At 53.5% G+C, this 24,507-nt stretch overlaps 3 protein-coding genes across 3 annotated transcripts; all 3 read right to left on the bottom strand.

Moving 5' to 3' along the window:
* Positions 1 to 994: 994 nt before the first annotated feature.
* N7481_003745 (magnesium transporter CorA family protein) lies at positions 995 to 4,131 on the bottom strand (the record flags this gene model as incomplete). The annotated part of the gene is made up of 5 exons (XM_057262964.1): positions 995 to 1,065; positions 1,133 to 1,371; positions 1,453 to 3,486; positions 3,568 to 4,061; positions 4,129 to 4,131. The coding sequence occupies 5 exons, from the start codon at positions 4,129 to 4,131 to the stop codon at positions 995 to 997; spliced, it is 2,841 nt and encodes a 946-aa protein (XP_057124625.1).
* A 932-nt stretch (positions 4,132 to 5,063) lies between these two features.
* Positions 5,064 to 17,099, bottom strand: N7481_003746 (uncharacterized protein; the record flags this gene model as incomplete). Its single annotated transcript, XM_057262965.1, has 4 exons — positions 5,064 to 6,611; positions 6,679 to 11,977; positions 12,042 to 12,223; positions 12,285 to 17,099. The coding sequence occupies 4 exons, from the start codon at positions 17,097 to 17,099 to the stop codon at positions 5,064 to 5,066; spliced, it is 11,844 nt and encodes a 3,947-aa protein (XP_057124626.1).
* Positions 17,100 to 17,359: 260 nt separating this feature from the next.
* Positions 17,360 to 23,801, bottom strand: N7481_003747 (uncharacterized protein; the record flags this gene model as incomplete). Its single annotated transcript, XM_057262966.1, has 2 exons — positions 17,360 to 19,808; positions 19,858 to 23,801. 2 exons carry the CDS (start codon positions 23,799 to 23,801, stop codon positions 17,360 to 17,362), a joined length of 6,393 nt encoding a protein of 2,130 aa, XP_057124627.1.
* Positions 23,802 to 24,507: the final 706 nt, after the last annotated feature.

The raw sequence follows: 24,507 nt of genomic DNA on the forward strand, positions 1-24,507 counted from the left end.
GACCAAGACCTCGGGTGAAAGCGAAGTGGAGAGGTCAGGGCCAGCCACCGAAGAGACCAATGACAGCAGCCCACGTCAGGGTGGAATGGGCGGGCCTTTAGACTGCAGGGGACCAGGAGCACGCGGAGGGTCTAGAAGGGATAGGATGACGAAGCCACCCAGGACTCGGTAGAGAGAATGGGGGAGGGGAATTAAAGAATAAAGAAGGGAAGAAAAGTGGCAGGTGGGAATGGAGAAAGTGAAATGGAAGAAAGGGAATGAAAGGATGAAGATGAAGAAAGACAAAAGACGTTGGGGGAAGTTGAGAAACCTGGGGAACCTTGGAACCGGATATGGTGGTGACACAAGCCGGTAATAAAACAAGGCCATTTCACATAGTAAAGAGGCGGGAAGCCGTCAATACAGTGGTATTTTAGTGACAAGCCTCATGACCTCATCAAGTAACCCAGTTTCACAAGAGATAAATCTGGATATAGTGATTGAATAAACACATCATAGTTGGCAACTACTTTCTATTAGGTACGAGGGTCTTTGGAAGAATCAGATACAAGGGGCAGTACCTCTGTAAGTACTCGTATACTTAACTAATACTACTATATGCAACTTCCAATTATTCAGTGCACAACATTGTACATATCTATTGACAGCCATAGAGTTAGTGGTATATACACCCAAGATAAAGTGAACGAGAAATAGAAGAAAAGAACATGCTTCCCAAACATGCATGACCATGACCCGTATATCGTCCAATCACGATCAAAACAAATCAAAATCCAACCTGAACGCCACCGCCCGAGGCACACCGTATATGAAGCCAGAGGGAGAAACTTTGATAAAAAAAACGATAGAAACACGAAGAAGGAAGCAAAAGCATGGATATGACAAGTAACAGGCAGCTGGGGAAGAGTCAGGGTCCAAAACAAGGCAAGGGTATCAGTCTAATCCAAAGGCGGGGGGTCACCCCAACACAAGCACACACCACATGGTATCCAATCTAAACAATTTTATAGACTCGCTTGGCAATCAGGAACGAGGCAAGGCCGAAAAATACCAAACCACCCGTGACTAGATAGCATTAGCGTTTGCATGAGCACTGACGGGTTGCAGTGGAAGGATCTTCACTGCGATGCACCCAAACAGGAACGGGGAAGGAAAGGGAAGGACTCACTCGACCAAAACCAAGAAAGGCTCTCTATATCCTGACCGGGTACTTTGACATTCATTCCCCACATACCACAGATGATATTCATGGGGAGCACGATGGTACCAAGCACAGTAAGTTTTCCCAAGACATCGGCAGTCTGCTCCTGACGCTCATTCATCAGGATATTGATCTGCGCTAAGTAGTTGGAATGCGCACGAGACAGAAGCCTATAAGAAGAATTAGTAAGTTGTCACCGACCAACTTAAAACCATAAAAAAGGCAAAACCTGAATTGAATGTCAAACTTACGTTTCGTAGTGTGTTAAATTTCCTGTCATGGTCATGATGTGATCTTGAATATCGCCAAGGTACAGACCAATCTCCGACTTGGGCGCCACCTCCCACTGCTCATTACAGCGCTTGGCGAACCCCTTGACGACATCTGCCTTGTTACTGAGTAGACGGTATAGTCCCATGACCTTCTTTCGGCACTCGCCTGTTCGCCGCAGCATTTCACCCGGTGCAAAGGAGGGTTGCAGACTTCCATTGGATGCGTCTTTGCTGGAAGGGTGCATCTGCATAATCATTTCGTCAATGTCGTCGACTTCGTCCTCGATGGCTTGGATGAGAGGTCCGAATACGTCGGTAATGTCATCAATCAAAGCGTAGGAAATCCAGTCCGAGCTCAGAATCAGGTAGTCCATAAGTTGGCGAATGCGTCGTCGCACGTTGGCTGGGTGCGGGGTTTGCGAAAAATGAAATGAGATCACTCCTTCCCGGAATACTACCACGTACATGTTCACGGGTTCCAGATAGTCTTCGCTGTTTGTATCTTGTTCGAAGGTCCGATAGTTGACAAAGTAGTAACTGCGGAACAGCTCCACCTTCTCGCGCGCTTCTTGCATCATGATATCCTCCGCTGTCAACGCGTGAATTCCAAAGGTCTTCGCGATGACGCGCATCTCGGCGTCGGTTGGCGAAAGCACATCTAGCCAGAATGTTGGTCGAGGGCCGAATTTCTTGGGCTTGGGCGCAAGATTCGAATGGGAAGGCGAAAGCTCTCGGTGGGAATCTGGGTGTCCTTCGCTGATGACTGACAGGCGAGACTGGCCACGGGAACCATTGGTTGTTGCCGAAGCTTGGACAAAGTCCTGGCCATTTTTGGTTGTAGTATGTAATATAGGAGTGGCTGTATCACTTCGTGGATCTGGATGTTGAGTTTTAAGATCGTTCTGGGAGCTCTGACTCCGAAGTCCACCACCAGCGGCGAAGTAGTCATGCTCATGTCCAAAGTGATCTTCCAAATCAGAATCATCGGACGACTCGTCCAATTCAGGAGGGTCGGGGATGAATAGCTCTTTGAAGCTACTTCCAGGCTGCACCAGTTCTGATATTGTTTGGGCGTGGATCGTGCTTTGGAATTCCTCGTTGAAGTAGGTAAATCGGTAAGGAGCCTCATCTTCCTCGCGCCGCCATAGCTTATACTGAGGACGAAGACGGCCTTCAATAAGCATAGGCTCACTAATCTTCTTAACACGGAGATCACCACTGCGATCCTCTTTCTCCTCACGACTCCATTCTTCCAACACAGAAAGATCGGGCCACCGTCGATGCCTACGTCGTCGACGTTCAACAAGTTCATCACGATGGATGCGCGAACCCTCATCACCCAGCTCGGATATATTCTCGTTAGGAAAGCAAACGTCTTCTTCAACTGGCAGAGCAACTGTACGGCGACGGCGCAAATCCTGAGGAGAGAAGAACCCAGATTGAGGAGACGACGGGGCTGAATGGTTCGGTGGAGGACCTCCTTCAATGTTGATTAAGCTCTCACTCAATGGACCCGATGACCCCCTCCGAAGCTCTGCTGAACGAGCTAAAACAAAATCAAATTCAGCACCGGTCATCAGGGCATCGTCGTAGTTCATATCCGGGCCCAATTTCGGCGACCCGGGGATGGATGGCGGGTTATTGACATCATAGTCCCGGTCTGCGTCTGGCGAGTATATCGGGCTTGGGTGGCTTCCTGGAGAGATTCCCGAGGATGCGGTCTGGACAGATGGTCGTCGTGGACGAGAAGAGAAGGGGCTAGTCCTTGAGTCTGCTCCATAGCGAGTAGTTGCAGAGGCATGCCCTGATGAGCCACGGATCAACGGCGTTCGGTCGTTCGTCTCGTCTCCATCGCTATCCCCATCCTGATATTGCTGATTGCGTCCTCCGCCAGGACCAGGTGTATTGCGCTGGCGACCTTCGGATCCTCGGAATCCGCTTGAAAGTAGCGAGCTAGGGCGAAACGATGAACCGACTCGGCTATCGCGACGGGGCCTCATCATCGGCTGGTCCCTGTTCGATTACGCAAGAAGTTAGAAAGAACACCAAAGATCTCAGGGATTCCCATCCCAACCAACCACGAAAGCCACGTACCGATGGTCAAGAAGAGCATCACTCTCGAGACTAGTATTACTCAGATTCCTGCCCAATTTGAAGTACGAGTTATCCTTGGAAGTTGGCCTATCGCCCTCCATTGAATCTCCTCTCACACCGCCGGACCCCGAGCCGGAGGCAGGCCGGTGGGATTCTTCTTTGGCGGGAGTAAGGAATGACTCCTGGCGGTTGCGACGCTTGCGATTGCGATTCTTCTTGCGTTTGGCAGACTTTGACTTGCCAGGTTCGTTATCAGGCGCGGGGGCCGCTTCGAAGCGGGTCTGGGTCTCCGATGTCGTAGCAGGTCCTCGGTCTTGAAGGCGACCGCCCATTGGACCGTTCCCAGGTTTTGTATCGGTTTGAAGTGGATAATCGGTGCGCTGAGGGCGTTTTCGCGGGCTAGCTGTTGAGGAGGAAGGCGAAGTGGGCTGTCGCAGGGCCTCGATGCCAGGCGTTGGGGTCAATGGGGGGTCCATGGCTGCGGAAATTATACACTAAAGAAAAGGGTGGCAGCCCTGGAGGGCTGGAGGGAGATGGTGATTTCGGCACAAGCACGGGCACCATCTGCGGCACTAGCCAGTGCGCAGCAGGAGAATTGTGAGATGAACAGGGACTACCCGTACAGTGGGAACGGGGGGAAGGATTTAATGGTATCTTTGGGATCGGGGAACAGCACCCGGCATGTTCCAGAGGGAGATCAGCCTCGAATCGGAGTTGGCGCTGGAGCTAGAGCTGGAGCTTGCCGCTGCGGATGACGCGTGTGGCGAAACCAAGACGAACATCAGGGAATCCAGGAATGTGGAAATCTCGATAAGAGTGTGTCAGTGCGCAGTAGAAAAAGGGCACAAGGACAGACTCGGTTATAAAAGTCTTGACAGGGTATATGCTGTGCACTGTGAGGCAGAGTTAGGGTGACAAAGAGTGAGGTTCAAAGGTCAAAGGTCACTCAACCTTGGATAGTTGGAGAAGTCGATTGCCTAAAACAGACATGATGAGGTCAGCCATGAACCACACAATTTAGTATCAGGACTAGTAGTAGTAGGAGTAGTACATGTTATTACTAGTAGAACTACATTATATTTACATTTACATTTACATTACTACTACTTAGTTAGGTATCTCGGATCGAAAACTTGAATATGTAAATGATTCTATTACATGGCATGCCAGAGTACAAGTCGTGAATCATCAGACATCAAAGATAGTAAATACATGTGCAGCGGCCGTTATAAGAAAAAGGGAAAAAAGGGAAAAAACGAATTAAACAACAAAATCAAATCAAATCAAATGAAACAGATCAACTCCAATCGGTCGTCAGCGCGAGGGAATATCCGAGACCACAGGCCAGACGCCAAAACCCGCCATGTTCACCAGATGTAGAAAACGTAGGAAGAAGTAGAAGAAAAAAAAAACGGGGGAAAGGGGAGGAATTCGGAAGACATTGACCCACACGCTACAGATCAGAGCATGAGCAATCATGATAAGAGTGTGACGCCTCAAATCACATTGCTCATGTCCATCGTAGAGGGGGCCATTGAGGGTGCCATGGATGGTGCCACACTATGGACGGAGCGGGATGCATCAAACGACATGCGATCACCACTCATCATCCGAGACACTCTCTTGTCTTTGCCGGAGCGAGCGATAAGGACTTGAGCAGGGCAGACGACGACTTCCTCCTCGCCTTCGCCGACATCGTTGCCCTTTTTGACGACGAGAGGGAAGAGCACGATGCGGACGACGGCCTGGGAGGATTCGAGCTCGTCGTTGGAGGTGGTTTCGCCGCTGCGCTCATTCATCAGCGCGGCGTTGAAGAAGACTTGACGGGCAAGGTCGCCGTTGGTGTCATACTCGGGCTGGAGAGGGGGCAGCATGATGAACTCTGCCAGTTGGGTGCGCATCTCCAAGGAGAGGTTGACAGCAACACGGAGGACCTTGCGGAGGGAGTCGAGGAGTTGGCCCTCGTTTTGAGAGGGGGGTGGAAGGATTCGCGACAGAGTACCGAAAATCTCAAGTGCGACCGCTTCAGTGTCGCTCTGGCGCTGTGAGGCGAAAGCTGGTCGCCGTGACAGAAGGGTCAAGGTAGTAGCGCGCCAGCGATGAACTGCGCGGCGTGGACCGACCTCGCCCAATTGCTTTTCAAGGGACTTGAGTTTTTGACGTTGTTCACGGTCCATGCCGAAGAGGTAGCGAGTGAAGATATACTCCCATACCATCGTCATGACCACCGACATAAAGACGTCGCGACGACGGACACGATCGGACAGGTACGCGTCGGCGTCGGAGCCATCGAGGAAGGCGTTTTCGAACCGGTCGGCAATTTTCTCATCGGTGATGTCGACCAAGCGGCGGCAGCGACGGTGATCAGAGTGCTTGGAGAAGCGCAACACCCACTGTTGAACGTGGCCGCACAGCTTTTGGCACGCAGCGTCGAAGTAGTCCTCGTCGCGGAAGACGAGAGCGTTGTCATTGACCGACGAGGCGATCTGCTGTTGCAGCTCCTTCACTTTGTCGCGGGCTTCTTCCAGCTCTTCCCGTAGGCGTCGCAACTCAGCATCCTTTTGAGCGAGAGCCGACTCGATTTCTTGTCGGACCCGATCGTCCATCTCAGATGAGAGGGCATTGTGTTGCGATCGCAAGTCATCCAATTCGCGCGTGGATGATTCGCGCACGGTAGTGACTTCGGTGGCATGGGCGGCAGCGAGGGCAGCATTGGAAGCTGCGAGACCCTCATTCTCCTGGGTGACACGACTCATTTCTTTCTGAAGCCAATCCACCGAGTTCTTGAGTTGTTCCACCTCGGCTTCGCGATCCCTCAGGTCGGCGCTACTACTGTTGAGGGCGCGGTCGCTCTTGCGACGAGAGACGCTGGCATTGCGCAATTTATCTTCGGCGTCATCGCGAGAGGCAATGAGTAAACGATTCTCTGAGATGAGTTGGTCGAGACGGGTTTCCATATCCTGGAGGTGTTGCATGCTGCGGCGACGACGGACGCTAGGCGGTCGGCTGGGCGACCGCGGGGAACTGGGTGTTTCACCCCAACCCTCCTGCGCAAGTTAGTAAACAAACAAAGAAATGGCCATGGAATGAAAATTTATGGTCAAAACTTACATAGACATCCATATTTCGCAGGGGGCGTTTGCCCTTGTCATTGACGGGGTCGTAGGATGAAGAAGAAGGAAGTTGATCGAGATCGAGATTGGGTGGAGGCTGGGAGAACTGAGACTGAGACTGGGGATGGGGCTGGAGCTGAGACTCTGACTCGTCCTCGTCTAAAGCCCGACTAGCCGCCCGCAGATCGCTGCTCGTGCTACGATTCGTGCGTCGTAGCTTGCCCTTGCTCCCACTGGGCTTGAGTACTGGCATCCCCTGCTCCGGAGTTTTTAATGGTGACAGTCCTGATCCACTGCCACTGCCACTCTTGAGGCTGTCCTGACTGCGAGTATTCTCATTTTCAGGGGTGGGCCACCTCTCTCGTGCCATCGCATTGTCGGTGAATTTTCGCACTGGAGTCACTGGTCGTGGAAGGACATGCTCCGGTTTGATCTCCAGACGGGGCGTCCCGGAGCGAGCCATGGTCGCTTTCTCCCCATCCGCTGGTTCTTGCTCCGCAATGGGATCGAGCGGAGTCCGGGGTCGCGATAGAGCATCATGATCTCCAAAAGGCCCTCCAAAGAGGGATCGCGGTGGTGATGGGCCACTGGTCGCAGGGATAGACTCTTCGTCAAGGGTCCACGTTCGCGGCGTTTGCTGATGACGCCCGTGGATCACGGAGGGAGTTCGGCGTAGTCCAGAGAGGGAGGGGGAGGGGGATAGATCGGGGGCTTCCATCTGGGATGGCAATAAACGCCGGGGTGTAGATGCCTCCTCTGTACGTGTAGATGGAGATGAGTCGAATAGAATTGAGGATCGTTCCTTAGAGGCAGACTGCATGGGCCGCTCACTTTGAACCGGGAGCTCTGGTTCTGGTTCTGGCTCTGGTTCTTCGATCGGCGCTTCATGGAAAGCGACGGGTGAATCTGGCAAGCCTGGTACATCTTCAGCAGGAATAGACAGTTCACGACTGCTCTCAGTAATTTCTCTGGATTTGGGGGTCGCTTGGGGTGCTTCCGAGACGGGGATCGCGATATCGCGATTAGCTTCCATGTCCGCTTCAGTCTCATCCTCAGCACTATCTTTTAGCGACGGAGTCTTGTTGTCCAGAGCCGATCGTTTGAACCCGCCTCGCTCGAGACCGGGAAAGAGATTGGCAATCTTGGAGCCGCCGGGAGTCGTAGTTCTCGCCGGTGGCTGAGTTTCGATCTCTTTGGAGAGAACAGTGTCAATTGGTGGCTCGGGGAAGTCAGTCGCCAATTCGACTCTTTTGTGCAAGGGCTCCTCCGCCTCAGGCTCTGCAAGGCTTGCCTGTTCGGACTTTCTCTTGTTTTTCTTGGCTTTTTTCTTGTCCTTTTTGCTCAATGGGGCAGCCCAGGCTTCTTCCTCGGTCGCCTCTTGGGACTGCTCCTTGGCCTCTTGCAGAGCAACGGGGATTGCAGACTCATCATATTCCTCAATGGTTTGGGGAACCGGCTCAGGAATCTTTACCTGGAGCTCGGGTGATTCTGCCTCGAAGGTCTCGCGCTTGGGAGACCGGCCATGCTCCCACTCGATTGTAGGGAATTCGTCATCCCCCGGTTTCTTCTCCTTGGGAGTCGATTCCGAAAGCTCACGGTCATGGCTAGACTCTTCCTGACCAGGGGCGGCAGGCTCTTGTTCCTCAGTCGTAGTGGCGGGAGATGCTTCCACATCGAAGGCTTGGGCCGCTTTCTTGGCCTTTTTTGATTTTTTCTTCGAAGCCTTGCTTGAGAGTGGTGTTTCTGTGACGGGTTCAACGGGTTCGACGGTTTCGACTGGCTCTGATGGGATAGCGTCTGGAGCAGTCTCGGTTTCAGTAGGAAGGGGAGATTCGATTATAGGCTCAATCTCCCTGGACATCTCTGGCTCAGGCTGGAGCTCCCTTGTTGATTCAGTTTCGATCTGGGGCTCATTTTGGACCTCGGGCCCCGGCTCAACTGTAGACTGAACTTCGGGTAAAGGCGCAGGCGTAGTCGTAGTCAATTGCTCTTCTTCTCTAGACTGGGTAAAAGGTACCTCTGGGGTAGATTGTTCTTGGTTTTCTTCAACCGGTTCTTCAACTGCACCCTTCTTCTTGGAATTGCGCTTCTCCTTTTTGGAAAGCTTCTTTGAAAGAGGGGCAGCGGCTTCTGGTTCCCGTGGTCTGTCTTCGAACAAATCACCAGCTACTTCGAGGTCTGCCGCCTTCTCAAGAGCTTGGATTTGGAGTTTTGTCTCTTCCTCTTCTTTTTTCTGTTCTTGCTCTTCCGGAGAACGGGTTTGATAGAGAGTAGCTTCATCGATTTGCTCGGCAGGGAGTCCTTGATCCTTCGCTTCGGCGGGCGAAGGGCCATCGAAGGGGTCGAGGGAGACAACAGGCTCATCCTTCTCGACTTGCTCGGATGTCTCTTGGTTCTCTGGCTCAATCGCAGCAGGGATATCATAGGATTCGGGTTGAGTCTCCGTTGTCTCCTCAGCTAACACCTCGTGGACGGGCTCTGACTCTGGAACAATTTCGCGGGTCGTTTCGATACCAGTCGCTTCAGAAGCTGTCGGGACATCTTCATTGACAGCGTCTACAGGTGCATATTCCGTCGGGAGCTCTTCAGTGGAAGTGGCAGCCAGATCGGTAGGCTCTGTCTTTCCCTGCTTCTTGGCCTTCTTCTTTTCCTTCTTCGACAACTTGCGAGTCATAGGTTCAGCAGGCGATTCTCCTACCACAGGCTCAGTTTGGATTGCCACAACTGTCTCCTGTGTCGACGGTTCAATGAGCTCTTTTTCGGTCGACTCCACTTGTTGGGATTCATCCTGCTGCTCAACTACGCCTTGATTATCTTCCACTGTGGGCAGTTGTCTTGAAATCTCCATGGTTTCCTCTGGGGACACGGATGGTTCTTCCACAGTGGACTCTGGCTCAGGCTCGGCAGGCATTTCACTTTCAAGAGCGGCGGCGGCGGCAGCAGCAGCAGCAGCAGCCTTCTTCTTCTCCTTCTTACTCATCTTCTTCGATACGGTAGGCCACTCATTCTCAGGCTCTACTGCCGGTTCGACAGAAGTCTCTTCGACAGGGGGATCTGTGGAGGGAACATTGAGAGCAGCTTCCTTGGTCGATTCAAGGGCGGTTTCAGGCTCCTCCGTATTGTTCTCTGTAGAGGGCACTTCAATAGCAGGTTGCTCTTCGCCGGCCTCGTCGATAGCAAGCGGTTGTTCCTTGATCAGAGGCGAGTCGATATCTTTTGGCAAATCAATGGGAAGGTCGGAAAGCTGAGATTCGGGCTCAATCGTATCGAGAGGGGGCGGGCCTTCTTGTTGGGAAGTAGTGGCAGGAACATTGATATCTTGTGTATGAGCAGCAGGCTCTTCAACTGCCTCGGGCAAGACCTCCTCGGTGGCCTTCTCTTCCGCGGCTGCGGCGGCTGCGGCGGCAGCAGCAGCAGCTTTCTTCTTCTCTTTCTTGCTCATCTTCTTTGGCACTGGTACATCTTCCTCTGCCTCGGGCTCAGGAGCAGGAGCAGGAGCAGGCTCTTCTTCGGCTGGTTCGACCTCCTTGGAATATTCCATCTCTTCAAGCGGCTGAGATGCGGAAGTCTCAACAACATCTTCTGTCGACTGTATCGGCTCTTCCGCAGGTACAGCCTCCTCTTGCTCTGCAACTGGCTCGAACTCAGGATCAGGGATCGACCTGTCGCGGGCTTCTTCAACAATGGCGGGCTCAGCTTCTGCCTGCTCGGTATTCTCTTCAACCACTTCCTCCGGCTCAGCGACAGGGACTTCTTCGCTTTGCGCCTCCTGCTGCTGCTGCTTCTTTTTATTCTTTTTCCTTTCTTTCTTGGACAAGGCTGGCTGGAGGGGCTCCTCAACAGGCAGCTCCTGTTCGGCGGGGGCACTGACATCCAGTGCGGTCTCAGTAAACTCCTCAGCGGGAGCTTCCTCGACGATAGCTTTTTCAGTAATATCTTCCTCCTTCGGCACAGACTCTTCCTCCGCAGTCACAGGCTCAATAATCTCCTCTCCCGTAATCTCCTCTTCGACACGAGCAATATCAGCAGCAACATCATCAACAACAACCTTATACTGCTCCTCTGCATCCTCCTTCACAACTTCATCAATAACATGGTCTTCGGCGACGTTCGCTGCCTCAACTTCTTCGGTGGCTGGAGTTTCCCCCTCTTTCTGCACATCTCGCTCCGTCGACTCGCTAAAACTCATCGAACGCTCAAGCACGGGCTGGGGAGGATAATCTGATGAACGACTCTCTATCTCTGGCTGCTCTACCTGCGTAAACACGAATTCATCAGTCGGAGCCAAATCATTTGCCGGGGCGTCGGGCGTTTCTATGTCGTGGGACTGATGATCTTTACCGTCATGCTCTGCAGGCGAGGTTGCCGTCACGGGTATGGAAGAATCCCGCGTGTCTTCGGAAGGGACGGTCTTGTCAGAGTCTTGGGTGACTGGCTCGGCAGGGACGGCGGCATCATCGGTCGTGGGGGTGTCGGCTTCGAGGTTCTTGGACTGGCGCTTCTTCTTATCCTTCTTCGCTTTCCGCTTCTCCTTGGCTGACATGGCAACATCGATTTCGGGAGAAGCGGAGTCTGGCTGTGCTGGTGCATCAGTCGAAGGAGTGGCCTCTGTCTCGGCGGGCTCCTCGATGGGAGGTGCAACCTCGTCGTCGATAGGCTTCTCGGTCTCGGCGATTGTCGATTCAGGCTCCTCGGGCTGTGTGGTCGCAGGGGCATCAGCTTTATCGTCCAGTTCCTTCATTTCAGGTTCCTCCACCTTTGAAGCTTCCACAATCTCCGGGGTGGAGACAGAAGCCTCCTCTGTTTGGGGAAAATTTAGATTGATGTCCTTGGGAGCTTCTGTCTGAGACTCTGCGGCAGCCTCAGGCTCCTGGGGTGCCTCGACGGGAGTGGAAGGAGCGGAAGGTTCTTCTTCAGTCAAGTCCACGGACTTGCCCTTCTTCTTTTTCTCCTTCTTCTTGAGCTTGCGACGCTCAGCGGCAGTTAATGTAGCATCAGCAATGGGTTCAGCCGACTCGGTGCTCTCAGCGGGCTTTTCATCGGAAGGGACTTGGCTTTCTGGCGACGGCTCAGATTGGTCGTCAGCTTGGGCAGTTGTCGATGGCTCTTCCGAAGTCTCCAGGGTTGGCTCGGGTGCAATTATCTCCTGCGTTTTCTCAATTGTCTCCCCGGAATGCTCAGAGACATCTTGGGAAACTTCAGGTTGATCTACAGCTGCTTCCTCGGGATTTGGGATCTCCTTGTCTGCCGAAACATCGGCAACTGCGGAATCTGTCGTTGGCTGAGTGGTGTCTTGGCTTACAAGATCCTCGGCAGGTGTATTGCTTGATTCCACATCTGCAGGGGGGGGCAGAGGTAGACTCTTCTGCGAGGGGCTCGGCTGGGGAAGCAGGCGACTCGTCGAAGGCCACAGACTTGCGGTTTTTCTTCTTGTCTTTCTTCGCCTTCTTCTTTTGTGCCGCAGTCATAGGGGCCTCTGGCTCAGCCTCGACGCTTTCTTGCTCGGCGACAGTGGCATCCTTCGGAGTCTCTTCAGAGGCGGGCTCTTCTGTGTTGGGTATATCTTCTGTTGCGGGGGGGAGCTTCTACAACTTCAGTTGGCACAGCTGGCTCGGTGTTCTCAGCGGCAACTGGCTCGGACACTTCAAGTTGTTCTTCGGGCACAGTAAAGTCGACAACGACAGGCTCGGCAGTAGAAGCTTCACCGATGAGTTCAGGAGCAGATCCTGCAGCAGATTCGGAGGAGCGCTCAGCAGTAGGCTCAACAGCAGGCTCAGCAGTAGGCTCAATAGCAGGCTCGGCAGTAGGCTCAACAGCAGGCTCGGCAGTAGGCTCAATAGCAGGCTCGGCAGTAGGCTCAGCAATAGGATCAGCAGCAGGCTCAGTAGACTCAGCAGTAGGCTCAGCAGCAGGCTCAGTAGACTCCTCCTTAGCAGGCTCAGGCTGAACCTCCGGAGTGACAGCTTCGGAAACGGACTGATTCTTCTTGTTCTTCTTCTTCTTTTTCTTCGACTTGGAAGAAGTCTGCTCAGGGTCCTCGGCAGGGGCACGCTCGACAGGAATACTCTCGACAGGTGGCTCCTCCGAAACCTGTTCCTCTGGCTTGGGGGTCTCTTCAGGAGAAGGCTCAGTAACAGCCTGTTCTCCTTGGGGTTGATGATCAAGGGACTTCTCCAAGGCAGGAGTTTCTTCGGCAGGAACATCCTGGACGGTAGAATCGATCACAGTGGAATCTGCAGTTGGTTCTTCAGACATAGGCTCACTGGGAGGGGCAGCATCATCTGCAGACGGCTCAATAGGAGCTTCAACTTGTTGTTCAGTTGATTCTGTCACAGGTTCAGGCGCGATCTCTTCAGAAGTGGCAGGGACAGTCTCAGTGGGTGCTTCTGTGGTTGGCTCAGTCTCCTTTTCGGCGGGAGTGGGATCCGTCTCAGGTACAGATTGCTCTTCAACCACAGATTGGCGCTTCTTTTTCTTGTCCTTCTTGGCCTTCTTCTTTTGGGCAGCTGTCATAGGAACTTCAAACTCAGGGTCGGTTGCAGGAGTTTGAGACTCTTCTTGAGGTGCCTCTGCCTCTGCCTCTGGGACTTCAGGAAGTGGTTCGGCGGAAACATGGGCGGAGTCCTCTTCAATGGGGGTATTGGTTTCAAGAGGCTCATAGTTCGGCTCTTCCTCTTGAGATTCATTTGAGGCAAGAATAACTTCAGAGGGAGCAGGAGTATCAGCAAGGGTCTCCTCAATAGGTGCCTCGGTTTCAGTCTGAATATCTCTGCTGGTCTCCTCGGTCTCAACAGCAGCGGCAGGGACGGCAGAATCTTCAGCAACAGGAATTTCGGCATCAGTGGTGGCCTCTGTTTCCTTGGTTGCTTCAGTCTCAGGGTTGGGAGCAGGCACAGTCTCAACGGCTTGTGCGTCGTCGGCAACCACATCAACAATTTCTTGTTCTTTTTGCTGCTGCTTCTTCTTAGCCTTCTTGGCCTTTCTTCTCTCAGCTGCTGTCATAGGAACCTCCGCCTCAGGCTCGCCAGCAGGTTCTTGTTCAGCAGACTGCTCTTGGGGCTCTTGAGGCACTTCGGGCTGCTCTTGTGCAGGCTCAGCGATTTGAACGTCACCGGGAACGTTGACAGTTGTCTCATCGGCAGGGACAGAGAGTTCCTGTTCAAGTATCTTTGGCTGCTCTACCTCGACTGAATCATCTAGTTTCTCTTCGGCAGCAGCGACTTCCTCTGCTACTGCTTCAGGGGCAACTTCGATTTCTTTGGCAATATCTTCGGCTGGAGATTCAACAGGAGGGGTGTCCTCGACAATCGGAGATGCTTCAATGGGCTCGGCGAATTCGACTGGCGGAACAGACTCAACTGGCTCGGAAGGCTCAACGGGTTCAGCGGGTTCAGCGGACTCAACAGGCTCAGATTCAACAGGTTGAGACTCAGGCTGGGCTTCAACAGGTTTCTCTTCCTCGGGAATAGAAGAAACACTCTGCTTGGCCTTCTTTTTCTTGTCTTTCTTGGCCTTCTTCCTCTGCGCAGCGGTCATAGGAACTTCAGATTCAGCCTCAGCCTCGGCGTTGGGGGAAGTTTCAGAAGCAGGTTCGACTGGAATTTCGCGAGTCTCCTCGGTGGGTTGAGGCTCCGAGGCAGCATTAATGGGCTCGGAGATAGACTTAGTAGGCTCAGCGATGGGCAAAAATGATTCGGAAGTAGGTTCGACAGGCTGGATAGACTCGGGAACAGGCTCGACGTGATCAAGGACAGACTCGGGTTCCTGAACAGCAGGAGACTCCTCAAAAGAAGGCTCAACAACTTCCTTACTAAGCTGTTCAGGTTCAAGCCCAGGCTGAATATCAGCAGCAGCTGAAACATCCTGGGAATCAGCAGGTTTACCGAAAGCAGATTGCTCAGGCTTGACATCTTCGGCAACCTGTTCCTGTTCCTGTTCCTGTTCAGGCTCGAGATCAGCAGGTTTAGACTCAGAAGGAAGATCCGTCTCTTCAGTAGCAGACTTCTTGTTCTTCTTCTTCTTTTTGTTCTTCTTCTTTGAACCTGCTTCTTCCACTGCTTCTTCAGGCTTAGGCTCCTCGGGCTGCTCTGCTGGAACCGTAGGCTGCTCTTCAATTCGCTGATCGGAGGGGATATCTTTGATATCCTCAGCGGTGGCAGGTTGCTCCTGGAAAGTCTCGTGGAACATGTCTTCGTCTGATTCGGCGGTCCTGTCTGTAAGCTCGATGGGGGCTGGAGCGGTGTCGACATTTTGCTCCGGCAGCGCTGATTCTTGGGCCTCAGAGAAGACGGGCTCTGACTCTTCGATGTCACGAGAGTCAGATGCAGCCACTTCGGTAGACTTTTCAGCGTCCTCCACCACTGGCTCTGACTGCTCGGTAAAATTGGGAACATCATTCTCAAGGTTCTCGTCGATAACTGGTTCGGCAGCATCGACAATTTCACGAGTCTCTTGGGCGTCAGAAGGCACTTCTTCAGCTGGGGCTGGAGGCTCAGGGATATTGGTATCCTGGGGAATTTCTTTTTCCGTAGACTCGGTCTCAGCAGCAGGGGTAGACTCCGAGACAGGCTCAAGAATGGTTTCTTGTTGGTCTTGGGCCTGCTCTGGGGATTGCTCAGAAGCAATATCTGTGACAGCACCTTCTGTCGGCTCTGCAATGGAGAAACCCTTCGCCTTCTTTTTCTTGTCCTTCTTGGCTTTCTTCTTCTGCGCCGCAGTCATGGGGACTTCAGGCTCAGGGTGAGCTTCAACAGCGGGCTCTTCGAAAACAGTATCAGCGGGCTCGACGGGAGTAGTATCGATCTCTCGTGTAGACTCAATGACAGCGGAGTCAACGGGCTCGGTGATGGCGGGAACGGGCTCAGCCTCGATTTCCCTAGAGACTTCTTTTGGCTCAGCCTCTGGCTCTGGCATAGCAGGAGCAGAAAATTCTTCCACGGGAACAGGAACCGCTTCGAAAGGAACTGGAGCCTCTTCCACGGGAGCTGTAACCTCTTCGATAGGAGCAGGCATAGCTTCAGGCTCAATAGAACGAGACCCACCCCCAGTCTCCAGAACAGGAACAGGAACCTGTTCCTCAACAACCGGAGCAGACTCAGAAGGCAAATCAACGCTATCGCTAACTTGATCCTTCTTACCCTTCCTATTCTTCTTCTTTTTCTTCTTCGAAGAAGACGTAGTCGCCGGCTCCTCCGCAACCGGTTCCTCTGTGGCTGTCGGTTGCTCTTGAACTAGCTCAACGGGTTGCTCTGGCTCTACAGACTCGGGAACAATATCCTTAGCTATTCCTTCCTCAATGGCCTCTTCAGGAGCGAAAATTTGAGGACCCTTTTCTTCGATGGCGGTACCAGGTTCTCCGAGCTGCTGGTCGGCCATACTCACATTCACATCGACATCTAGTTGAGCAGGTTGTTCAAGAGCAAGTTCATGAGTATTCTTATGCCCACCACCTTCAACGGCAGATTCAGATTCATCATGCTGCTTACCACCAACCATCGACCCCTCAGCCGAAGGCAAATTCTCCATCGTAGGCGACGAAGGAATTTCAGGATAAGAGTTCGGATCCTGCAGCAATTCAGACGGAGAATGGAATTCATACTTCAACTTCTCCTTCTTGGCTGATTCAGAAACATGTACGAAGTCCTCCGCTGTCGGCGTTGCCTGTTGGGAATCGAGAACGTCGAGTTCTCGGTCGACGTCGACGTCTCGGTGATGGTCAGTTGAGATGGTCAGACCAGCCGGTCGACGATTCTCCATAATGGAGTGGCTAAGGTCGACATTTTCCCAGCTCCGGACTCCATCCTCCTCGTTTAGGGCGCGGAGGTCTTCGACAGAGGGGGCGCGGGAGGAAGTTTTGCTGGAGGGCAGGGAGGGGAGTGGTTCATCTGCTTCGGGCTCGGCTTTACTTGAGCCGTGACGCTCGACGAGCCAGAGAGGACGGATCTCACGCGAGTTGCGGAACTCGACGGAGTTCAAGCGGCGGTGGCGCTGGGTGGGCGATCCTGGTGATGGTACGGCTGGTGGTGGTGATTCTGTCGTTGGCACTGGCACTGGCACAGCACGCGAGAGACCGGGGGATAGCGGCGGGCGGCGGAAGTGCAAGGGGACTGCTGTGGGTGATTCGGTGATGGATCGTGCAGTGGAGTGGCTGCGGCCGCGAGTGATGTCGTCTTCTCCTGATGCTGCTGCTGCTGCTGCTGCATTTCTTATGGCTTCTGGGGAGGAGGGTCTACTCTGGGACTTCGGGGCCAGATCGAGGGCGGTTTTGTCTGCGGCTGGAGGGGAGGTGGAGCGACTGCGAGGTCGTTGGTGAAAGAGGTTCTCGCCTAATGCTAGACCAGCTGCTGAGATAGCTGCTCCCTTTGCAAACGATTCAAGCCCCGAAGCACCACGGTCATCGCGCTCAGCGGCGGCTGGCATTTCGGGGCGCTCCCCTAAAAAAGAGTCGTCGCGGGCGTCATTATAATCGGAAGGCTTTCCGTCCTGCACATGGAATAATACCAAAAGAAATGCTTAGCATAATATTCGTTGTTTTTGTGGGAAACATGGTCATCATATGCATTGGGGAAGGCCATCAAAGACCAACCCAACAAAAGGGGCAACTAAATATGGCACATAACAGTGTACAAGAATCAAATTCAAACATGTCAACAAGAAAAAGAAAAGAAAAATTTCAGATGCTATACCTTCTCATTATCCCTTCGCTTCCCAGATTCGACGATCTCCTCGTACCGATGGCGACGGCGCTCTTCCTTCTCTTGCCGACGTGATCGATATTCTTCCAGATTGGTACCATCCCGGAGCTCTGCATCCTTGTCCGAATCAAAATCATCCCGCTTCGATCCACGGCTGGAGCTGCGCGACTTGGAAGAACGCTTCTTGCGGCGGTGCCGTTCGTCGTCAACGCCAGCCTCTGATATTGCCTCCCGAGATGAACGCTTCTCTAAGGAGGAGGTAGAGCGATTTCTGTCATCAGCAGGTGCCGAGACGCGGGAACCGAAGAGGTTGCGCAGAAACCCAGCAGGATTCTTTTCCTTGTCTTCCTTGCTAGTGCTCCGACTCTTCTCTCGCGTTTCATCAATGCGTGCGGGAGAAGATGTAATGGAAGCATTGTCATCAAAGTCATTGCCAGAGGAGCGGTGGCGGCGGTGGTGCTTGCGACGCTCAGACTTGTCTCCTTCTTCATAAGCGGTCACAACAGATCGGGCATCATCGTCAACGGAGAAAGTGTCACTCTCATGCTTGGATCGCTTCTCATCCTTGTCCTTACTGCGGCGCTTCTCACGCGTCTCGTCAATGTTTGCGGGAGAGGAGGTGATTGAAGCATTGTCATCAAAGTCGCGAAGGCCAGAAGAACGATGGCGGTGTTTGCGGCGCTCAGACTTATCCGCATCCTCATAGGAGGTCACGGCGGATCGGGCATCGTCATCAACGGAGAAAGTATCGCTATCACGCTTGGAGCGATGCTTGCGCCGCTTCTTCTTCTCGTCACTACCTTCATCGTCTTCAGGAGGAGAAACATTTTCACGAGTCAGGTCAACGGGCAAGTCACGAGGCAGGTCGAAATCATCACCGCTGCGGCGCGACTTCTTTGACTTGGACGATTTCTCCGAGTCTCTCTCGAGAGGAGCAGAGACAGCCGAACGCGAATCATATCGGTCGTCAAAAACATCCCGAGGAGAATCAACACGGGGAGCCTCGGAATAAGGTTCGACATCGCGAGACTGATCACGAGAGATATCGAAATCATCGCCACTGCGACGAGACTTCTTAGACTTTGCCTTCTCATAATCTTTCCCAACGGGTACGGAAACAGCCGAGTATGTATCATATGGAACCTCGACATCTCGGGGGACATCAGCAAGAGTCTCCTCTCCGAAGGGTTGGACATCGCGAGGCAGTTCCCTAGAGAAATCAATATCATCGCCGCTGCGACGAGACTTCTTGGATTTCGACTTCTTCTCGTCCTGCTTGCTAACGGGAGCAGAAATCGCCGAGTAGGTATCAAACGGAACCTCGACGTCGCGGGAAGCATCAGGAGTCTCCTCTGCAAAAGGCTGAACATCACGAGGCAGTTCCCGAGAGAAATCAATATCATCGCCGCTACGACGAGACTTTTTAGATTTCGACTTCTTCTTATCTTCCTTTGAAACGGGAGCAGAAACAGCCGAGTAGGTATCAAACGGAACCTCGACATCGCGGGAAGCATCAGGAGTCTCCTCCGCAAAAGGCTGAACATCGCCAGGCAGTTCCCGAGAGAAATCAATATCATCGCCGCTACGACGAGACTTTTTAGATTTCGACTTCTTTTTATCTTCCTTTGAAACGGGAGCAGACACAGCCGAGTAGGAGTCATCGCGAGGTTCAACATGGCGAGGCTCATCATCACCAAATCCACCAGGCATGGAGAAAACATCGTGGTCATCGAGAGATTCGTGTCGAGACTGCTTGCCGTTTAATTGTTCAATTACCTCCTGGGCAATGGAACTGCGCTCACGAGTTGGGGATGAAGAAATATCATTGTCTTTAGCCAAGAATGGCTCGTTGACGGGACCGATATCTCTGGACTGGTGATCATAGCTGCCGACTTCGCCCTCGACATAGCCGTGGCGTTCGGGATTTTGACTAGCCCAGTTCGATCGCGGAGAGAATGTTCCTTCGTCGCCTGAGCCGGGTGGGGAAGTGCGGGTGTGGTATTTCGGATCATCGATGATGAAGGAGGGATCGAAGCCGGCTGCTTCAGTTCCAGCGGCAACTATGGCAGCAAATTCGATGTCATCGCCGTAACCAGACTTGGAGCTGACATTCTTGGACTTGGACTTGGATTTTTCCAGGTCGCCCAGAGAAAGGTCTCTGGCATTGTCTTCCATGGGAGAGATATCATGCTCAAGCGGATCTTGCTCGGAGGAAGAAGGCACTTCGTACTCGTGGGTTGAGTGCTCGCCCCAGGAAACACGAGAGCCAGTTGATGGACGCTCACGCTGCTTACGCGCAACGGGTTCGGGGGGCTCGACATTTTCGGCATGCTCAACATGCTCTTCGGGTTCGACATACTCGACGAGTTGTTCGGTTTCGGGGGCTCGCGCTGCGGAGGTAGGGGTCGACATGCCCAGAGCAGATCCATTCACGCTAACAGGGGGGGGTGGGATCAATGTAATTAAGTCGTGGAACCGGCCACGGCAGTCCTTCGTGATTTGCATAAGGTTCTTGTCCGAATCGTGACATGTCTTCATCGCGCAATTCTCCGCGGGCCTTGCGGACAGAAGCAGGGACGACTTCAACGATCGAAGGCTGCTCAGCAACATCGCGAGTCTTTTGTTCATCTGCACTGTGACGAATTTCGGAAGGCGCGTAGAATTCAGCGTAGCTATCATAGACAGGGGATGGAGAGGCGGTCTTCCGAGATGAACGCTTGCCTGGTGCATCACGGGTTTCCACTGATGATACCCTCTCAACAGGCTCCCGGATGTCAGATCTTGACACAATCGACGATTCGGCATCCCCTCGCTGTCTTCTTTCCGCTCGACGCTTCTCACTACGAGAAACGCGCTGAGAGCTAATCTCAGAGGCGTTGTCCGACTTATGAGAGGAGGCAAGGGCACCGACCGCAACTGCGCCAATGGCTCCAACGGCAGCTGCTTCAACCCATGAGGAAGAGCTCTTGTTCTTTTCGCTCTCGCGACGCTCTTCGTCCTCTAGGTCCTTGCGACGGTGCTCGCGACGGTCTGCTTCTCGCCGAGCATCCTCTTCTTCGCGGTCGACCAACTGAACCGATTGGTCGTCGTGGAAATCTTCGCGCGATCTCTGGTTACGACGGTTGAGACGGCGTTCGCGCTCGGCCTGCTCGTCAGTCAGGTTGAAAGAAACAGAGGCTTGATCTTTAGCCGTAGAGCGGCGCTTGAGACTTGATGCAGTCTCTTGAGTAGGGAAAACCGGAGAGGAGTCGCTTCGGCGGGGTTTGCGAATATCGACATCATCTCGACTCCAGGCAGCATCCCGAGAGCCTTGGAATCGAGGGTCGTACTGATCATGTTCATTGGCAAAGATAGCAGGAACAACAGGTGCGCTGTACGCGGGAATAGAGCCTGGCATGGTGCCTTGAGAGGTGTAAATGGCTTGAGAGACAGGCGTGAAAGGCTGTGGCTGCTGAAGAGGAATTGGTCCGGGGCGGACGAGAGGAGTTTGACCACCGGAGACAACAGATGGAGACATGTTGGCAACGTCAAAGCGAGAAGGATCGGAGGTAGGCACAGGATAAACCTGCTGCAGGCTACCAGCCTGGCTAGATGGACGACTATCGCGTTGGTGAGCAACAGAAGCAATAGCAGCACTACCGAGAACACCAGCACCAACAGCCATAGCAGCATTGGCGGCAGAATTCTTCTCCTTCTTTTTCTTGTCTTTCTTGCTTCCCCATCTCCAACCCCAGCCTCCACGGCTGCTACTGGAATCGGAATGAGAATCGCTGCTGTGAGCACCACCGAAAGCCAGGGCGGAGCTAACGCTCGATGGGGAGTCTTCAGCTGAATCAGCGTCAATCCACTCTGCATCCTCGTTCGCAGACGAAGCGTACTGGGAGTGCCGAGAACGAGATTCCCTGCCAGTTAGCATTTGACCGGTGCTGCGACGATTGGGAGATGAAGCCGCAAGGGCAGTGGCGGTAGCACCCAAGCCAAGAAGTGCTGCATTAATATCTTCGTCCTTCTTGCCCTTCTTCTTCTTCTTCTCCTTCTTAGACTTGGACTTCTTCGAAAATCCAATTCCAAAAGCGAGGTCGGCATCAAGATCGGAAGACGAGGAACTATTGAATGAGAAAAATCCGCGCTTGGTCTTCTTCTTCTTGCTAGTCTTCTTCAACTCTCGCTTCCTCGCGCGATTTTCAGAGTTGGATGTAAAGAAAGAGGTAAAGCCTCCAACAGACTTGGGAGCAGGTTGGGAAAAGTCAACAAAGGAGGAGTCGGAAGAAGATTCCTTGCGGCGTTGAGTCCGCGAGGGAGAACGGCTACGGCTTCGGTTGTGATGTTTCGCGACAGCAAGAGCACCGGCACCAACAGCGGCACCCAAGGCAGCCTTCTTGACAAACGAATGGCGACCAGATCGGGAGGAAGATCGCGAGCGAGAACGGGTCCGTCGAGAATGCTTGCTGTCTGAGTGGTACTCTCGCTGTGGGCTGCGTTCGGTCCGGCGGACAACACCACGCGAAGTATAGCTTCTGCGGTCGGAGTTTGAGACATCATCACCATCGTGAGAGACACGGTCACCAGCCATACGACCAGAGCGAACACTGTAGGAGTCATCAAAATCCTTACCGGCAAAGATTGACTTTGTGGCGTAGCCAGCCAGCATGCCCGGCAACCACGAGGACGACTTCTTGCTCGATCGCTTGCGCCGACTTTCATCTTCCGAAGAATGGTATCGACTGAGTTTGCTCACTCGGGAAGAACCGCTAGCGCTGTAGCGATCGGCAGAGTGTCGACGCCGATCATAGTGATGCTTGCGCGGCGCATCAATTGAGGAGGTATGCGGATCAAAGCAGTACTTGCAGACACCAATGGTTTCGGTGTAATCCTCGAACCGTCCTACAGCTTCCGGATCGCGCCAGAAGTCCACGAACTTCGAGAGAGGACCTCGCTGACGCTGCTGGTAGGCAAGACCACCGGGCGCGTAGGGGTAGTATCCAGGACGGTGCGAGATCGGATGCGAATGAGAATGAGAATGACCAGCATGGGCAGCATACGCCGCTGCACCTGCAGCTCCTGTTGCCATCATGGCATTATGAGAGCCAGAAGCATATGGGGGCAGACCAGTCTGGGAATATTCCTCGTAGTGCTGAGACTGATGCTGATGCTGATGCTGATGCTGATGCTGATGAGCATATTGAGACGCGCTCTCCGGGCTTGAGGAGTGATGCTGATGGCCGAGCATATATCCTGCTGCTGCACCTGCTGCTGCAACTCCAACGCCGGAACCAATACCATATGTAGAAGGCTTTGGCGGCTTGCTGGTACTAGTGGCAGCCGGCTGCGAGTACGAAGCCGATTGGTGATAGGCAGAGTTGGAATGCTGGGACTGGGTGTTTTCGTAAGAGGACGACGTGTGTCCCAATCCGTATGTTGCAGCTCCCGCGGTGGCTGCTAGTGCTGCTGCAGGGACTGCGCTGGCAGAAGGCTTGCTATTGCTAGGCTTGGTAGGTTTTGAGGGCTTGGAGGGTTTTGAAGGAACGGCTTGCGACTCAACGGGACCCGCGTCATCGAAATAAGAGGCGGCCGCACCGACTGCACCAACACTGCTAGGCTCCGGCGGGGGGTTGGATGTAGGAGAGGCGGCTTGCAAGTGCGCTTGATGGGCGGGGATTACCAGAGGGTCAGGCGGCCGGATGCCAGGTTGCTGCTCGACGGACTGGCCTTGGTCACCATAATAATCCGCGGCAGCACCGGCGGGATTCGGGGGCATATATGGCTCTGCAGTTCCGGTGGGGAATTGGCCAGGGAATTGCTGTTGTACATGAGGGTCATACGGCGATGGATTAGAGTCGTGGGCGGGCGAGGAGGCCGCCGGCGGCATTCCACTGTCGTATTGGCCGGGAAATTGCGAAAAGCCAGGCGCTGCCACGTCGGCGGCAAATTGAGCGCCGGGAGCACTGGATGGCATATAGGGGTCTCCCGAATGTGTGCGCCGGCGCTCACGGCGGTCCTCGCGATCCAAATCGTCATCGGTCGCTCGGCGGCTTTTTCTCTTTTCACGCTCACGGTCACGGTCGCGACTCTCGGAACGGTCGCGGTCGCGGCGGCGAGAGGTCTTGCTCTCTCGATCGCTATCTCTGCGCTTGGGGGTCCGCTCGATGATGCGATCGGGGGAATCGTAGGATTCGGGTTCGGCGGTCACGAAGGAAGCGACAGAATCACCAGCGGCGCTTGAAGCAGTACGGCGGCTCCCCGACGCAGAGGGCTCATAGTCAACCAAGTCACCCAGGCCGCGATCACGGTCGTCACCCCGTGAGGACTTGCGGCTATGTGTGGACTTGGAATCGGTCTTGCGACGGCTGGACTTGGAGCTGGAGCTGGTGGTGCTTCGGACATCGGAGGATGACCGGTTGCCCCCGCCCATGAGGGCTTTGAACATGGTGGGCAATTAATTAGGAGGGAGAGAGACACCATGTGGGGGAATGTGAGAGGGGGGGGGGGGGTGAATGGAATGTCGATTGAAGGTAAAGTTGGAGGTTGGTGAAGATAGGTGGAAGTAAAAGGTGGAGGATGTTATGGTTTGTTTGGGGGGGGAGTAAACAACGGAGCTGAACCGTGGATCTTCGGCCCAAGCGGGACTGGTGAACCCACTGAGAGATGGCTGAGGTGGGTGAGATCGGGGAACCACACAGTGACTCGGAGGGACTCGTACCTAGTACATCAATAGTAGTAGTACTACTTCCAACTCAAAGATTACCTAGGTAATGCTGTCAAATTGTGCAGAGTCCGAGTCCGAAGAATGCAGATGGCAGGAATGCAGATGGCAAAAGAGAGGTGGGAGCTGAAGCGAACGAGTGGAGCGAATCAAATCGCGGTGAGGAGAGTGCACGTGCCACGACAACAGAGCAGTGCATAAGTACATACAGTAACTATGGTACACATAGTATCCCTAGTATAGTACTATACTGTATGAGTATCAATTAATTACTCAGTTAGTCCCTACACCTGAGGGAATATACTAGTGGTACTTAATAAGGGGTAGTACCTAGGGGAATTGTGTTGCGAGTGGTGGTGGATATAGATACTGCCAGTTGGGTAGGTAACTATATACATCCCGAGGTCATGATGCACTCCAGGGCTGCCAA

Source organism: Penicillium waksmanii (assembly GCF_028829765.1).
Source record: "Penicillium waksmanii strain IBT 27052 chromosome Unknown utg000004l:1.0-5674109.0:1.0-5678898.0, whole genome shotgun sequence".
In the NCBI taxonomy this organism is placed as follows: Eukaryota; Fungi; Ascomycota; class Eurotiomycetes; order Eurotiales; family Aspergillaceae; genus Penicillium; species Penicillium waksmanii.